This window comes from Falco peregrinus, chromosome 6 (genome assembly GCF_023634155.1).
Source record: "Falco peregrinus isolate bFalPer1 chromosome 6, bFalPer1.pri, whole genome shotgun sequence".
Lineage (NCBI taxonomy): Eukaryota > Metazoa > Chordata > Aves > Falconiformes > Falconidae > Falco > Falco peregrinus.
The window spans coordinates 76,957,110-76,974,723 of NC_073726.1; the positions used below are offsets into that span (position 1 = coordinate 76,957,110).

A 17,614-nucleotide genomic window follows, 5' to 3' on the forward strand; every position below is an offset into this window, starting at 1 on the left:
TCAGATTTCCTGCTGGTAACTCCACTCATCTTTGTCTCCACTTGGCAGATAAAGAAGTGGAAGCACAGTGACAGTCACCTTACAGGGCAATAGAAACTTAGGCCTTGAAAAGGGACAGTGAGAGCCATTCTGCAGGAACACAAGTGTTGCTTTTCCTTCTGCTTTCCTGTAAAGCCCATACCTTTGTATGAGCTGATCTGTGTTTCATGCAGAGTCCTTCTGCTGATGAGTCTTGCTCCTTTTCTCGGGCAAGAGCATGCGTAGCCCTCAGGGCATGCTGCAAGACTGTTCTGAAGGCTTTCTTGGTGGGAAAGGTTTTCTCCTAGAGAAGGTGTCATCTTGTTCTCTTCTTCTTTCATACAATTTATCTCGAAAGTGCATGAAACTGGGCTTTTTAAGATACGTTTTTTTAAATCTGGAAATTTGCCTATTATTGCATGATTAACTATAGTATAGCAGCTATGTACAGCCTTAGTATCTTACAGAAACTTTAGCAGATATCTTCTGTTCCTTTCCCTCTCGCTTTATCTTGCAGCTGGATATAGCCAGAGCTTTTACCCACACCCTGCTTTTGCCTGTCTTGTCCTTTAACTAGGAAACCTGATAATAGAATCAAATCTCTGAGATTAATGTAAAGGAAAACACCACCCATTCTGAGTGAGCTTTCCCAGGCCAAGATGGGAGACCGATGTTTCATGGGAAACGAATGCCCATCACAAACATAATAATCTTTCACCTAGGGCAAATTTTTTTATTTCTTTTCCTTTCTTACCCTTCTCTTATCTTCCTAGAAGAGTGGATATGTGATTGTGTAGGAGGGATCATGTATATATACGCATAGCCATTACAAAGCACTCCTCTGGTCACTCTTAGCCCTAGAGGAGATGAGCAGTTGGGATCTTAAGCAATAGGCTGCAGGAAGATTCTTGGATTTCATGAAGGCAAGGCTGTTTTGCTCTATACCCAAACCTGTAAATCTCAGAAGGATAAGCCCCAGCTACCCACTTGCAGTATATTTTTGTTCTCAAAGTTATATACGTATGGATACAGTGATATGTATGTTCTCAAAGTGATATAAGTGTTGAAATGCCAAACCACATTTGTATTGACTGTTCTGCCCTAAAAACAGTCTGATAATAAGGCAGAATGGTAATGCTTTCTCTTTGCAGTTGTCCTTGTTATCGCTGTAGGGATCAGATATTGCCATTACATTCTTCATGAGGTGATATTTCTTTCTCCACCTTTGGTAATGATGGCCAGAACTCCTGATGGCTTGGTGGTAAGAGTATGGCACAGTTCCATCCGTAGTGTTCCAAATCTGCTTCCCAGCTTCAGGCACTAGGAAAGTGGTACCATGTATTCCTCTCTTACATCAAGAGACTGCAGACATCTTTTCATATCTCTGTATCCTTGACCTTATCAAGGTAGTCTGTTTTATGTGCCAACAGCTGTTTTCTGCAAAAATCAGTTAAAGAAATTAATTGTTGTAGTGGGATTTTAATGGGTAGACACCTGTTCTGCAGCATTGCATGTACTAACAAGATGTACTACCTGCATTTGCAGCTTTTTGAGGCCAGAGGGATCTGTTGTGTTCATTAACCCTGACCAGAGGCATTGCACAGACCATAGCCAGTCATTGATGTTCTGCATCTGATTTAGCAGTCAGCTCCTTTGCTGCCATGGACTTACCGTGTGTAATTACAATATTTAATTTGATTGGTGTGATCTAAAAAGAGCCTAGCAAGAGTCAGGGATTTGAACATAATATCAGTAAAAAGAAAAACAAACTTAATGCCCTCTTCTCCTCCAGCATTCTCCAATGCAAAAGTCCCTCCTAGTTCCCGAAGGTGAAGCCCCACTTGGCTCCTGCTTCCCTGGGCTCCTTAGAAAACAGGCTTTACAGCATGCCTAAAATTTTAGTAGAGATTCTTGGATCAAAGCTGCTAGTTCAAGGAAACTTTATGCAGGTGCCACATAAGAAGCTCCTCCTCTTACTCATCTGTCCTAAGTGGTGTCTCTTGGCCGTGAAAAAGCCAGGTGTAGAGAAATCCCCTGCATCTGAATCTTACTTTTGGACAGCTGTATGTTTTTTGGAATGAGGCATATCTTTCAGTAACTAAGGACAAAGCAGACTTTTGTCATTGACCTTGCTCTGTTCGTAATTGTTTCATGATCCAAAACATTGCAGGGGAATAGTTAGCTTGGGCTTTTTTTATGCCAGTTAATTTAGAAGATCTTAAAACACTGTTGTCTTGAATATGCCTTGATGCAAGTACCTGCTAAAAGCTGAGAAAATGCTGAAGTGTGCAGGAATGCAATTACTTCAGTAGATGGAAAAGCTTCCTGTTTTTAGACAGTTCTAAGAAGACAAAGATTTGCAGCTCTATGAAACTTGGGGAGAGTCAGGAGAAAGGGAAGATACAAATGAGCTAAAGCAAGCTATGAAATGCCATTTCACTGCACAACATTGTTAGCTTTTCAGCAAGCTACTGATTTCTCATCGCCAGTAAATTAAAATGCATCAATTCGGATGCTGTGGTAAAACCTGGAAGAGAGGGGTGGCTGCATGGGACCGTAAGTCTAGTTTCTGCATCACGTCTTGTGCTTCATTTAGTTGCCCAGAGTGCTGTCCTCAGCTGACCTCCCATTTAGAGCACTCCTTGGAAGACAGCACAGTGTGTGGATACACCAGCATCTCTATTACCTTCCTGTTCCAGGTTTTGGCCCTGTATCCTTGCTGATGGAGCAGAAGTACAACCTCCCTTACTTTCTCCTCTCTCTCTCCCGCTACGTGAGGTTCGTGGAGTGGGTGGGTGAGTCCTATCTTCCAGCCACACACATGCACAGTAAAGCAATTTGAGTGGGTACTGCTAAACCCCAAATGACTGGATTGTCTTAAAAAGCCCACTGTAAAGAAAATAAAATTAGTTATTTGAAAGGACTGAGCTCATGAAGATTTTGGTATGTCATTGCAAGTCATTCAACGCTGTGTGAGTGTTCCAAGTACAGAATGTCTCAAAATGTACTCTTAACTTTGGGACAGAGCTATTGATAGTAAAGCATAAAGAATGTAATTGTATTGCCAGAGATTGAGGGAAGTGGAGCTGAGATGGAAGTGACCTTATTAGTGGTCATTTCTGTTTCTAAACTTTAGGTAACCAGTCTCCTTGTGCTAGTGGCAGCAAAGGTTATGATGTTTGGATCAAAAGTTTCTTTGCTACTTGAAGTGGACAAAAGATTAAAAGGAAGAAAACAAAGGCATGTGTTTTATATAGGTGTAGATTTACACAGTTTATATTTATACCCACATACATACAAGTTGTTGTATATACTTACACAGTGTCACCCAGCACGTATCTTTTCCCGTCAGGGAAATGAATTTGTGTTGCCAGCTGTGCTTGCTGCTGGCTGAAAGTAGCAGAGAACTGAATCACAGCTGCTGTTCATGGGAGACTTCTGCTGCTCAGCTTCGTTGAATAGCAGGAAATCCTGGAGTGCAGCACAACTCCAATATTCAGGTTTTATTCCATATTAGGAAATATTTCCTTATCATTACTGCGGGTGTGTTGGAATGATTTGTGAGATTAATTTCTGTGAGCCAAATTAAAAGACGGGGCCCTGTCACTTCTCGCTTTCGGACAGACTCCATGGGAAGGCATGAACAGGCTCAGCCTGGGGAAGGGCAGCCCTTTTCAGCTGATACAAGTGAAACCAGCGTCACCAAAACTATTTTAAAAGAAATTGGTTCAGCCTGGTGTGGTTCCTCAGTCTGGGTTACGCAGCTTCTCATGCTGGCACAAAGCGTCGAGTGGCAGCAGGAGAGAAACAAACAGATGGTTTGATGGAAAGTGGGACGGCTTCTTTCAGAAACAGTACCGGCTCATGCCAGCCTGCAGTGTGCGCACAGCCCTGGCCTTTGCTGAGGGAGGAACCAGGTGGTGTTTTTTGAGAGGTTTTTTGCCTGGTCCACTCAGAGCCCCTCCTTGACATTTTTGGGTACGTAGAGGTTTAGGAGTCTACCTCAAGGTAGGAAAGTAACTTTCTCCATTTTTAAAAGCATCTTTTACTTGGGTGCATTGGGTGAAAAGCTCTTCTGGAGTTTAGGGGGTATGTTGGAGCCAGCCACTGATGCTCCGAGTTGCTCTCTGGACCTTGCTGTCCCCTGGGTTTCCCTGGTGTCGGTCCTAGAAGTGCAGCAGCAGCTAAGGCTGCAGGACCCATGCAGCGTTTCCATGCCCAAGTCTTGTGTGTCTGTGAATGTCTCCTCAAGGTTTTCTCATGGTTGTGGGGGTCGAGCACTGGGAGTGTCCACCCTTTTTGGTTTATGAGCTAGGGCCAGGCGAGTCATGGAGTGTTCTCTGCTTTTAGCTGTGACTATAATGGGCAGCTCACCCAGACGCTCCATGGGGAAAGCAAGAATGACTTAAAATGGCTAAAACATTTGAACATCTTTTGCTTTTAAATAGCAAAGCCTGTTCTGACAGGGCTAATTTTACTCAGTTTCTTAGTGCTCCTTTAAATAGAACAAATGTAATTCATTCTGTAACTTTAGCAAAACTTAGTAGAACATAACACACATTGGGGAATGAATAACAAGCTAAAGGAAATGAAGTCTATAAATGAGGTAAATGAAATGCTAAAGTGTCAGTGATGTGTTATTGCAGTCTTGTTTCATTTTCCCTTCTCAGGTGGGAACTCTTGTAAAAACTGGAGGGTGTCGGAAAGATCTGGTCTTGGCAATAATGTCAAAGAGGAGGAATCTGCATTGAAGTATCTGATTTGTTTTATTTGGCAGGGAATGTTGCTTCCCTCAGGTAGCATATTAAATAAAATAGGGGCTTATGAATGGTGATACTACTGAAAACATGAATTATGTAGGAACATAATATTTATTTTTCTGAAACACACCCCAGAGCAGTGCTTGGCAAACATGCTGATCTAATAACTATGAACTTCAGTAACAGCAGTAGGGCAGCTAACATCATCTAGATGCCGGCACAGGAATATTAGGTCAAAACCTATTGAGCTGAGGGGGGGGTGGGTTTATTGACAAATGAACAAGGCTCTGTTCTTAATATGGAAAGCTCTCTTTAGTGATAACACAAGTATTAAGATCAGGCTGCAAGAGTTAAAAAATACTGGTCCATAAATTGATGTAGATTGGAGTAGCAGAGTTTTCTTGTTTGTTTGTTGCTCCAAGACTTCAGGATCCTGTAGTGTTTTGTTTGTTTCTGGTTTTTCAAAAGCTTTGGAATTAAGTTGAAAGTGGGTTATAGAAAAAGAAGGCAGGGAACCTCTCCACGAGGAGGTTCAGTATAATCAACTGGATGGTGAAAATATGCACGGTGCAGTTGCCACACTTGTGCTAGCAGAACTGTAGTGCAGAAAGCAATTTCCCCCCAGGCTGATACCACAGTATGACCACTTTCTCCTTCTGTTTCATCACTGGAACTATCAGCTCTTGTATAGCATTTTTATTTTTGCTTTCTGCCATTCAGTTCTGCCATTTTGCAGTTCATACCATGTACAGTTGCATGTCTCAGAAGTTGCTCAGGGTGCCTGGGTGGTTGCTGCTCCAGCTGCTGCTCCTCCCCTCGCTCTTGCTGGTATGTCACACCACCTTGTCCTGCTGAGCCTTTGGTTGCTTACTTCATCTGTCCCTGCCCTCTGCCTTTTGGTGTGAATCATACTGTTATTTGTGTATGGTGGGTAGGTTTTTTTATGTGTGTGTATATATATCCTGTCTCTCTTTAAGAGAATCCAAACAATTTATAGAGACAGCAGGGCTGGCGCTCATACTTGAAGCCTTGCTGTATCCATGCTGCTTTTCTAGGTGGCACTTCATTTTTTTAAATATAATCCTTGTCAGCAGTAGTTTTTAGTGCCTGGTTTTGCAAGTTGCTTTGCTGTGTTGTCTGTAAGGAGCCAAGCAACGTTACTAAGTCTGCTCTAGCTTCTCACCCAGAAGAGCTCCCTCCCGCACTACGCACGGTGGTGATAGCTGGCGTTTCTGAAGGTACTCATTGAGCCGTATGCGTTTACTTTGGAACAGGTCTGGCACTAAAAGCCTCTCTCTCCTTTCTCTTTTACCTTCTAATTCTTGAAAAATACCATTTGTATACTTCATAAGCAAATTGAATGACAAAATGTGTTATGCTGAGAAAATGGGAACTTTGAAAGGCAGAAATATGTTTCAGTATCTGCCTTACCCAGAGGCTTTCATTCAAGAGACAGATTTCCTTGGAATGTAAAAGGAAACTTTATAAACTTTGCAGTTTTACCCTTTTTACTGTAACAGCCTTCCTAATTGCTGGGCTTTAGGGGCATGCTTGCGTGTATAAATGAAAATTATTATCAGCCTTTCTATGAAATGACGTAGCTGTTTTGGGAGGAAGGATTGGTGTTCCCTGTCCTGTTGAATGTGTATGTAGCTTTACATTTTAAATCCAAATGAGAGACCCAGTGGCATGATTGATGTAAGTAGCATCGTTCTGTCATGTGGAAAAAACTGTGCTTTTCTTTCTGAGAGTTATATGTGGTGTTTGCTCCCTAACTTAAATATGCACTAAGTAATGAGTCCAGAGTAAATTTATTCTAGGGCTGCTGTGTAATTATACTACACTCACGGTTTCAAAAATGAGGATGATATTTCCATTGTGTGACTTAGGTCCAGATTAATTTGGTAGTATAGATCCAGCTTTATTTAATAGTAAGAACAAGCTGTATGATACAACACAGTTGTGCAGAAGATTTGTGCATAAAGAGACTGACACCTTCAAACCCGTTCTTACAGAAGCCCAGTCGTGATACCACTGTTTAACTGGCACAGACTTGCTCTTTTGCTGGCAATCTGTGTAAGAGAAAGCAAGAATTGATCAAATAGATTACTGTAGTATCCTGAGAAATGTGAAACTCTTTAATAAGGAAGATAGCTGGAAAGGTTGGTTTCAGTTTTCACTGCGTGTGGCATACTGTCACATACTTTAATTCTCACTGAAATAAGAAATCATTGAAAAAGTAAATGTGAACAGTTGGAAGAATATGTTAGAAGGATCTGAAATTATGAACTTACCCGCATTGGGAGTTTGTTTTTTAGTGTGTTTTGTTGGGTTTTTTGGTTTTGTTTTGATTTTGTGGTGGTGTTTTTTTTCCTATCCAAGTGTTTGAATCTTCATCATCACTACAGTTCAAATGTTTGATGATGTGAAGTGTTATGATTGTGCTTTCTACTCCACATCCATGTCCTGTTCCTTCATTTTACAGGCTGGAAAGTATGCCATGGGGTAATAAAGCCAGTTTCTTGAGGTCTTGTTGCACATCTGTTGCAGGATCCTCTTTCATCCCTTATTATGCTTGTGTCTTTAAAGGCGAGAGCTACCTGGAGATGTAGAAACAGGCTCTAAAATTCCTGAGGGTGTCAAACCTCCATCCTTCCTTCCTGCCAAACAACAGCTCTGTGCTCTCCCTCACCTTCACACATCCTGGATGCCCTGAGCTGGAGCTGTGAAAGCTGGAGACAATGTGCAAGAGGCTTCAATTTTGTGTTCTCATCCCTTCCTGATTAGAAAGTGATCCCACAAAGTGCCAAGTGTTTCTTTCAGGGGAGAACGGTTCTCCAGGTGCCTTGATTTCTTCCATCTCTCCTCCTCTGAGTTGTAGCAGGTGGGATTGGATGCCTGCCTCAATGATTTTTGTTCTCATTAACTGGAGTCTTAATCTGATAGTCTAATATAAAAACATTAATGATAGGCTGTGGGAGCTGCCAAGAAGTGCCCCAGAGAGGACATGAGTGTTGAGTTACCAGCTGTGTAGCAGAAGCTGGAAGCTCCTGTCAGGAAAATCAATCAAGGGTTTGACTAGAGCTGTTGTGGTAGGTAGGTAGGATTAAAGTTGTAGTAAACTTCTTGGCCTTTCTCCGCTTCCCAGTCAGGAAAGATCTGGGAATAAAAAGATCAAATGTATGCTTTGACCAGGCAGCATTTTTCTAGCAGAAAGGAGAGGTCCCTTCCAACTGAAATAGCGTGTGCTGAGTTTGGAGAGACTTGCTTAGAGGAAACATTTGAAAATTCCAGTTTATTAGCACTGGGCCTGCTGTCCCCTTTCTGCTGTTGTACCTTGCTCTCATCCTTCAGGAACGTCCTTCAACTCCTCCCTGCTACACTGCTGTCCCACTTGCCTCTGCGGGCAAGATTTGCACATCTGTAGCTCCTCATCCCCATGGAGTAGGTGCTTGCTGCTGAGCTGAGCAGGCATCAGGAGAAAGGCTCATGCTGTGAGTTCAGCCATCCATCCAGGAGGCACAGGCTTGATTTCTGGGCCAAGCAGCACATATGGCATCTCTGCTTCTGGCAGCTCTGAGGTGATGTCCTGCAGGCTGTGCGCTGCTCAGTGTCTTCTGTCGATTAGATGGGTTTGATGTCTCTCTCATTCACAGCCAGTGGTATATCATTTTTTCCGAATTAACAGGCCCTTCAGAAAGAAAGATCTTTGGTCCTCAGCAGCCAGAGGAGTTTTGGCCAAATGCCTCTGGCTGGTTTAACATGACCTTCTCTGTGGTCCAGGGAGCCTAGTGCAGGGCTGGTGATGCAGCAGGAATAGAATGGTTCCATTATGCAAATGGAATGAATTTGGGTGAATTAGTAGGTTTTTGAGGGCATTTCCAAGAAACTATGGGTGGCACCTTTTCAAAACATGCCCGTTAATGTGGTGAGGTCAGTAGAAATAGCCTGTGCTGTCAATAAAAGCCCCCATTTTGAAGCTTCTTCCTTTCCACCCGCATCCCCTCCGGTATCATTTGTTTATAAAGGTCATGCTCAAGGACTTTACTTGGTTACTCCCAACTGAATATTTTGTTTGAGATGTGGATTTGTGCTTTGTTTGAGGGTTTTCTAGTGGAAGCAGAGAGGCAGGAGGAAAAAGGATGAAGAGATTTTCTCGGCTGTGAGTTGACATGGGTCTGTGCTCTTTTCCACTTACATTGGGGAACCTGGAGAGCTTAGGGCACCACTTGGTTTTACAAAGTTGTTTATTTTCCCCATGGTGACAGAGCTTGCTGGGGACACTGGTTGCAGTCTGAGCAAATGTAAGGTAAATTCTCTCTCAAGGAAATAATGTGCTGTGGTGCAGCATGGTCTGGAGGCAGGGCTGGTGGGGTGTGTGTAGGATAAATGGGATGCTGGAAGCAATTGCTTCTAGTGATGTAGCCCTCCTGCTTTGGTGAGCTTATGTCATGGTGTGATGGTAAAGTCGGTACAAGTTTCTTCTCTGGTAAACAGCTTTCTCTGAGCTTACTAATTTACAGATTGGGTTCTTGTCTGCATTCTCCTACTGTAGAACTATCGTGAGGGTCAGCCCTGCTATTTATAGTGTGCTGTGCTGCCAGAATAGTTATCTCCTTTTTACAGGCTTAATAAAATCAGGTGACTTTAGATTTGCTATTTGGTAACGTCTGTGAGTTTGTGAGTATAGAAGCATGGAAAAACAAATTAACAGGAAATAAAATTGCAGTCTTACTTTCCCCTACCAGGAATACAAGACGTGGAAAAGACGAATACCCTGTTGTTTGCTAGTGCTAGAGTGTGCTCATTATACCTTAAGTAAAGGTTAATCCATTTCAAGCCTGGGTTAATGCTACGTTATCCTGGCACTTCAGAATGATCAGAAGGCAGGTTTTTACTCTATTAGGTCATTTCTTGAAATAACTTAATCACAGATACCAGTGTGTGGTCAGTAGTTGCTCTGTTTGATTTGCGTGTGTCAACATGCTGTTGGTTTTGCTCTCAGATACCTGTTAATTTATCTTTTCCCACCTATCAAGGGAGAGAAAGAGTGCGGTATTGTACAACAGACTTGATAGGGAGAGCAGTGCTAAGTTCTGCCAACTTTTGGAGCAGTGTCCAGTGTGGGGTATGTCTTTGTGTGAAGAATAGAACCCCTTAATTTTTAGTAAAGACTGTTAAGATTGACAGCTCTCATATTCCTATAGTAGAAAACTGAAGGGGATAAAAGACTCATTAAAAAATAGAAATATTGACATCATCTTAAAGCAGCTGTATTGTAATTAAAACCTCTTTGTATATGTAGAGAAAGATACATTTTTGTTCTCAGAATTCTGGCGTCTTGTGCATTGCAAAATACACAGCTAAAATAATACCTACATAATGTTATAAAAAGCCTTTATTTGTGACACAGCAGCTGTGTTTCTGGCAACAAATATCTTATTGTTGCAACAAATCCAATTACAAATCCACAAGATAAAATACCATCCTCCCGGAGGGCAGCAGACAAATCTGAAACAAAAAATCCAGAGCAGGGTTAAGCAATCTTCCTGTCCTGATGTGGACGTGCAGATTTCCTTCTGTATGAAACTTTTAATCGGTTCACCTTAAGAAGTATTAGGATCTGCTGGAAGATCATAATTTGGGATTTGTCTTCCTCAAAATCCCCTGGTGATATAGAAGGTTACGTAAATAATCAAAGGGACTGCATGTACTTCTGTGTCATTTTCCAAAAACAACCCCTAAACAACCTGAACAAATGAGCATGGGGCTGAGATGCTGCTGTTCATGGCTCCCCTCTGTGAGGCTCTACTAAAGCGCCTCCAGGTAGGGCATGAGTCCTTGCGCAAACTGTGATTTTTTTTTTTTATTATTATTATTTTTATTTTTTGGTTGGTTGGTGGGTTCAGTTGGGTTGGGTTTTTATCTCCCCTGTCTTCCCTAGACCAGCTGCAAGGGACTCAGGACTGTCCTAAGATGGCTTTTCCCAGCATCAAAAGTGGTGTTCTAGTACATCTAAGTTCTTTGGGTTGAAGATGAAAGCTATCAAAGAGAGTAACCTTCCTTTCCTCTTCCAAGTTTTCAACTGCTCAGTGACCACGTGCCCTGACCTCTAAGTACTTCACCTACAAGGGTAACGTTATTTACAGCAGTGTAAGACTACTCCCCTTGCAAATTTTAGAATCCAGACACAGGGAGCTCTGTAATGAACAGCCACTCCAGAAAATGCTCATTTCATTCATCAGTGGCATGGCACAGAGATGGTTGCAAAGGAAACAAACAGAAAGACTGGTTGCCTAATGGTCTTGTGGTGGGGAAGGGTTTTCTATTTTTGGTGGTTGGTTGCTGCTTTAAAAAAACCCAACTAAACAAAAACCCAGAAACAGCAGTTTTCCAATTAAGATATAGCAATTCCATTTTTCATTTTCATGTGATAATTTCTAAAATACCCCACAGCTGTCCACATGTAATTTTGTTGAGCAGCTTTAAAATCTGAAAATACTTGATGGCTATCTTCCAGCCGTGAGTGAAATAGCTTCTCCTCTGAATGGGATTAGGGTTTTTGCCCGTTTAGTTTTTCATTTTAACCTGTCCTTTTGGTACCATCTAAGATTTCTGCAGTCCGAAATTGTCGTAGAGTTGTGACGTGTCCAGCTGTGGGAGCTGTCTGGTCCTTCTCTTACTTCCCCCTTTTCCTTTCCATGTTTTGCTGCCTCTTCCCTCCCCCGGGCTGGGCTCAGGTCCGCCAGAGGTATGTTTTCCTCATTCGTGGACGAGCGTGCTGAGTGAGCTGCCTGTAGCCTGCATCATTCTTTGCTATTATTCACCCTTTGTTTTGCCAACATGTCGTTATTTTTTTTTAGAGAGTGGGTAGTAAGTCCTCCTGCTATCTTGGGATAATTTTATAGTACAGGTTTTTTTAATGGAGTTTCTTATATCATGTATCCACAGTACCTTTCCTGTGAATTCTGTAGTGTCTAAGAATTTGAGATGGGGAGTGGGAAAGAGGAGTATTTTTTTTTAAATAGATATTTTTTTTCAAGTGAGTAACCATTTGACATGCTGTTTCAGTACATGTTACCATGGCGATGACTGCAGGGACTACAACATCCTTTCCCATGAGTAACCACACCCGGGAGAGAGTGACGGTTGCCAAACTTACACTGGAGAACTTCTACAGCAACCTAATCATACAGCATGAAGAGAGAGAAACCAGGTACTGGCTCTGCCTCCTCTCACCCCTCTTGAGCTCTTCTTTGTTGGCTTTTGGCAGTGTGTGTTTAAGGGCACTTTGATCCACATGCACAGAGCATTCTGGTTGTAAGGAGCTAATCCCCAAAGGGCGCAGGCTACCTTTCAGCTGCTGGCTCTGCTGTGAGGCCTGGGAACATCCCCTGCTACTGCACCAAGCAGTCACTGAGAAACTGAGGACCTCCACTTCTGATGTTCTTGTACAATTTACCTCCTCATCAGGTTATTTCTACTTTGCAGAAACCACTCTGTGCAGGGTCTTACTGTACAGCATGTGTGGGGTTGGTGACCTCAGGTTCCTCCACGTGTGCCTGAGGGAATAAACTACAGAGGCAGATGCAGCAGAGCTGCTGATGGGTGGTAACTTGGTGTTGTGTAAGGCACTGGCTTGTGGTGTCTATTTGTGCTCTGCAGAATGGAGCTCATGCCAAGACTCAAACCCTGCAGAAGGGGGTGTATAGGAGGTAGGGAACTCAATGGAGAGGTGTTTGACAGGATATGGGGTAAGAAAAGGAGGCAGAAAGCTGGGGGTGGCCTGGAGTGGAAATAAGGGGCAGCAAAGAGCATAGGGTTGGTGATGGGTGGTTTGAGAGGCTCCTGGGTGGACAGGAAGAATTTTGGGGATAATGTAATACCCACCCTTAAATTCTTCTTGGGTGGTTTTGAGTGGTAGTCCTTGCATAGGAGTATGCATTGGTCATCTCCACTTCAACTTCACTCATCAGTGCCCAATTCTGCTTGCAAAGTGGTGAAGTGCTACTTGAATTGTCAACGCACCAAGCATTTGATTATAATGAATGTTGTGTTTCAGATTGTCATCAGCATGTGAAATTGTCATTCCCCTGGTAATATGTTTTTAATTGAGGAGTTTTCAGCCAAGCAGCGAGGTTTCTCTCTTCGTCATATTTAGTCATTATCCCGTGTAATTGAGTTGCTTCTAGTTAGGAGAATAGACTGTCTGCTTTAATTTAGGGGATCCTGCTGTACTTCCCAAAGTGCAGAAAGACACCCACAGCTTGGCACCCAGCCTTCAAACTCCTGGCCCACTGCTAGTGGGTAGCTGGCTTTCTGAAAGCTGCACCCTGATGGTCATAAAGAAGCATCCCATGGGTGGAAAAAGAAGGGCCCAGTAGACACATTGCCACATGCTGAGCCCCCGCCATCTGTGGGGTACTTCCAGGCTTCAGTCCCTGCTCAGACCCTCCCAGCCTGGCACAGCACCAGCTGGAGGAGTCCTGGGACAGTGAGCCCTGGCCTAGGTAGGACACTGGGAGGAAATGATGATGGGTCTAGGGTGGGTAGAGTTAGTTGGCATGAGAGCAAGGGGAGCAGGACCAGGAGTGTGACCAGGGAGAGAGAGGTCAACAAGGCTGGGGCTGGCGGTGAAAGCTGGAGCTGGTTGAAGGTAGAGCTGGGATAGAAATGGTGGAAAAAAACATGTTTATTCTGATTTGTAATCCTAATTGATAAAAACAGCCTTACTTCAACAAGATTAGATGAAGAAATATAAGCCACGAGAGTGGTTATACCTTTGGACATTTAATGCCTAATTCTGCAAATACATAAGTATGGTCTTACATTTGCGTATGCATTTTCAACAGCTTTGGTCACAAATGAGTGAATGGGTGGAGTGTGCAGTTACGTCTTCAGATTTCCATTTAAGGCATATTCTTTGGTATATGGAATATATGATTAATAAATAAAAGCAATCTCCTGTTTCTCCCCTTCACAGGCAGAAGAAGCTAGAAGTGGCTATGGAAGAGGAAGGCCTCGCAGATGAGGAGGTAAATACTGCTTAAGTAACCTTTGAAGGGGTTGTTTTGCTTTTGTTCCACTACTTCAAATTGGCATTTGAGGAGCTTACAGAAACATTAGCTAGCATGACATTAAGTTTTACTTTGTAAATGAACATTGCCAATGTAAATAACTTATTAGGGAAGCTGTGAGTATGCTTGAATGATACTTGTAATAGCTAAGGCTTTTCAAGCCACCCTTAGTCCTTATGACACATATGGCTGCAGCAGGTAAATGACATGCTTTTCAAAGATTAAAGTAGTTTGCCATTATGTTTGGCAGGAAAAAAATGTGAAATGCTTTTAGATGTGGGTAGAAAGCAAAATGCTGAACCATTTTTTCTTGATTTAAACAACAAATTTGGCACACCTTTTCTCCATTCGGATACAGATGAAAAGGGATCTCTGTCCGGTTGGCATCTCTCAGAACTTTGCTCAGTAAATTGCCTGTCTGAGGTCTGTCACACCATGGCTGCCTGTACTGCCTTCAGGATAGGCAGGGAAGTAGGAGCAGCGCCTGGTAACTTCTGAGAAGAGGGAGAAGTGAGTGTGGGTGCCTAATGCCATCTTGTGGTTTTAAATGACGCTGTCATGCTACTACAAAACCTGGCAGGTGCCTGAGCGATGGCACTCGTTAGCAGTGTCTGAGATCTTCTCAGCATCTTTGGGAGCATAGGTCGGCACGTGCCTTCTCTCAGGGTGAATCCCGTTGACATTTTTATAGAACAAAAGACATGACAGGATTTGGACAGATTTTTCTTCCAAATAAGAGTGTTTGCCTGCCATACACTATTTATAGCAAAATCCATTTGGTTTAAGGTGGGTCTCTGCTGCTGCCTGTGAGTCTCCTTGTCATCACGCTTTTCAGTGGGATGCAATTTTCAATTTTTATTGATCCTTCACCCTACCCAAAAACTGCCTCAGCTAGTGACTTTGTCCTTAGGACTGACGTACTTTGTTGGAACCAGTATGATTTTTTTTTTCCTTTTCATTTTTTTAATAACTATTTATTTAAGTAATAAAAAAAACCCAACACCAACATCCCCTGCCCAAGTGAAACTGGGCCTGAGGCCTCTATATAAAAGACTGTGCTCATGGATCATACTTTGAGATATTCAGAAAGACGACTTCTACATTTTCTCTGTAATCCTAATGGGAGAGAGAATGCTTCACAGGAAGGTAGATTGTATATCTTGATTTCCTACTGTCCAATAACGCAGAAATGTATGCGTATGTGTCTCCTTAGAAAAAATTGCGCAGGTCACAGCATGCTCGCAAAGAAACAGAGTTTCTGCGACTGAAGAGGACTAGACTTGGCTTGGATGACTTTGAATCTTTGAAAGTTATAGGAAGAGGAGCATTTGGGGAGGTTTGTGACATTCTTGCTTGAATAGGATATTAAAATTGGATTTAATATTAAAATGAAACCTTTTAAATATGGAATAAAAAGTTCCAGTTGGGGAATATTATTGCAGAAGAATAGCTATTGGAGTAATTGTGCAAGTATGGTAAGTCCAGTAATGAATTATGTGCCTTGATTTCTCAAGGCCTCTGGGAAGGCCCTTAGTTTCCCACAGCTTCCCAAACTGTTGTTGTCCATTTGGCCCTCTGAAATGATGGATTTGCAGTTGCAGAGCTCCTCTCTGTAAACGTCCTGCCTGCCTGGTGTCACATCACAGTTGTATCTGCTCCTGAATTTTAGTGTACACAATCTCACGGCTACCTGGAATTTAGTTAGTGGCTGCTAACTTTTCTAAAAAAATAACTACTTCAAACTTCATCACTAGTACTAGTGTTGTACATTGTGTAGAAACATTTCTGTTTTCCATGTGTTTTTGAACGTTTAACAAAAGAACTGTTCCATGCCCAGTAGAGCCTTCCAGTAGATTCCATGCTGGGGTCTAGTTTCTGAGGTAGAGAATTGTTTGGGTTATATTTCTCATTATAGGTACGCCTTGTTCAGAAGAAGGATACTGGTCACATTTATGCAATGAAGATACTAAGAAAAGCAGATATGCTGGAGAAAGAGCAGGTTTGTGTTGGATAAGTCCCCTAGATTTCAAGTTTACACTGTCTAGAAAATTCCCACAGTTCTTTGTGGCAGATACTGTTTGGCCATTTTTTCCACTTCGAAAGCCCTAATGATGATATAGCAGCCCAAAGCATTTATGGAGTTGCTACCGTAGTACAAAAGAATAAGCAGAAGTTAGGAAAGAAGGTCATGTAATAGCATTTTGAAAAATGTTTTATTTGGAATAGTGACAAGTATTTTTTTTTTCTCCCTTCCTTTATCAATGCAGACCTTATGGTACTTAATCTGTAAAACTGCATTTCAAGGAGATGCTTCTTGCAAAGTAATACTGTGCCATAGTGAAAACTGAGATTATTTGATGTTTTCTTTTGGTGGTTAGATACTGACAGATGTCACATTGTTCATTGGCTTTGTTTTCCTTTATTTTGCTTTTTAATCAGCTCTTGTCTTGTTCTGCTTTACTTTGTTTTTATTAGTTTGGTTTGGGGTTTGCTTTCACTTTTTAGTTAGTAATTCACTGCAAATTCCCCGTAAGACACAGCAAGTACTGTAGCAACACAAAGCAAAGAAATCAAGTATGAATGTCTCAAGGGAAAGGGCAGATGAAAGAAGACTTCTTACCAGTGCAAACCTTACCCATCATTTGATCTTATATTACATTTCTTTGCATTGGTACTCATACTTTTTTTTTTTTTTTTTTCCCCCCTGGCACAGACTTTTTGTCTTCTCAAGCCCATGCCCTGAATATAGGGAACCAGAGGAGCAGCATGTGCTGCACAGCAGCCAGGATGTGTGTGGCCCTCTGAAGCCTTGCCCCCATTTCAGAACCTGATGTGGCAAGGAGGCTTAGCTCACACTCTCCATTTAGTTCGGGACAGTAATCTTCCTTGGAGAGTGTTTATCTGCTGTAATTTTCATTGCCTGGTTTGTTCAATGGAAAGCAACACAGGGCACAAATACAAGAAAATTGAGATTTTTTTTTTTTTTTTCAAGCCTGATAGCACTGGGAGATAACCTGGCTGTTCTTTAAGCAAGGTTTTAACATTGTGTTTTATAGCTACATTGAGGAGCAGAGGGTAGAAAGAAATAACAATAGACAGAGCTAGATAAATCAAAGCTGGAGTGCCTACTGCAGAGAGAGAACCCATGGCCCTGTGAAAAGAACATACACATGTGAAGATGTTCCTGGCCAGTAGAATTGGTGAAGAGATGCAGAAGACTGCTGTTAATTGGTAATAGCCCTCAAAGCTGGAATAGTGGTACATATTTTCTCTCCAGAAGTTGCCTTCTAGTGTATGAATAATGAAACTCTTAGAGCTGTCAAGAAATATTTTTTCCATGCATATGTCTTTCATTTTTCTTCAGGATGAGGGTACGTTCTAGTGAAACATACACCCCTCCTCCAATCTCTATTATTCTTATTTTCCAGTGAATTCATGGGGTAGCAGCTCTCTGTATATTTTTCAAAGCCTCAGCTGGGACTGCAGTATCCTGGGCAAGGTCAGACATTCCCAAACTCACTTGCCCAGGACCAACATCAGCAGCAGCCATGGCCGTATTAGTTCTGGGTCAGCTTCATGCACATCATTTGGAGGAATGGCTCCATCTTCTCCCTGCACCCCCCACCCTTAAATAACCCAAGACCCTTACCATTTTTGCACTGCTTTAATACTGGCCGCTGAGCTCATTGCTACCTGCCATCATCTCTAAGGCCTGAAATGCATCCCAGTCCTTTTCCCACTTGGCCAAGGCACTTACCG

At 42.4% G+C, this 17,614-nt stretch overlaps 1 protein-coding gene across 2 annotated transcripts in view; it reads left to right on the plus strand.

The window, feature by feature from the left end:
• The window catches only part of STK38L (serine/threonine kinase 38 like), a 50,712-nt gene that overhangs the window by 17,262 nt on the left and 15,836 nt on the right, over positions 1-17,614 (plus strand). For both annotated transcript variants that reach the window (XM_055808087.1, XM_055808089.1), the window contains exons 2-5: positions 11,850-11,994; positions 13,762-13,813; positions 15,069-15,191; positions 15,771-15,854. In XM_055808087.1, the coding sequence (XP_055664062.1) occupies positions 11,861-11,994; positions 13,762-13,813; positions 15,069-15,191; positions 15,771-15,854 (393 nt within the window). In that variant the 5' untranslated portion in view covers positions 11,850-11,860. The remainder of the gene's footprint in view (positions 1-11,849; positions 11,995-13,761; positions 13,814-15,068; positions 15,192-15,770; positions 15,855-17,614) is intronic.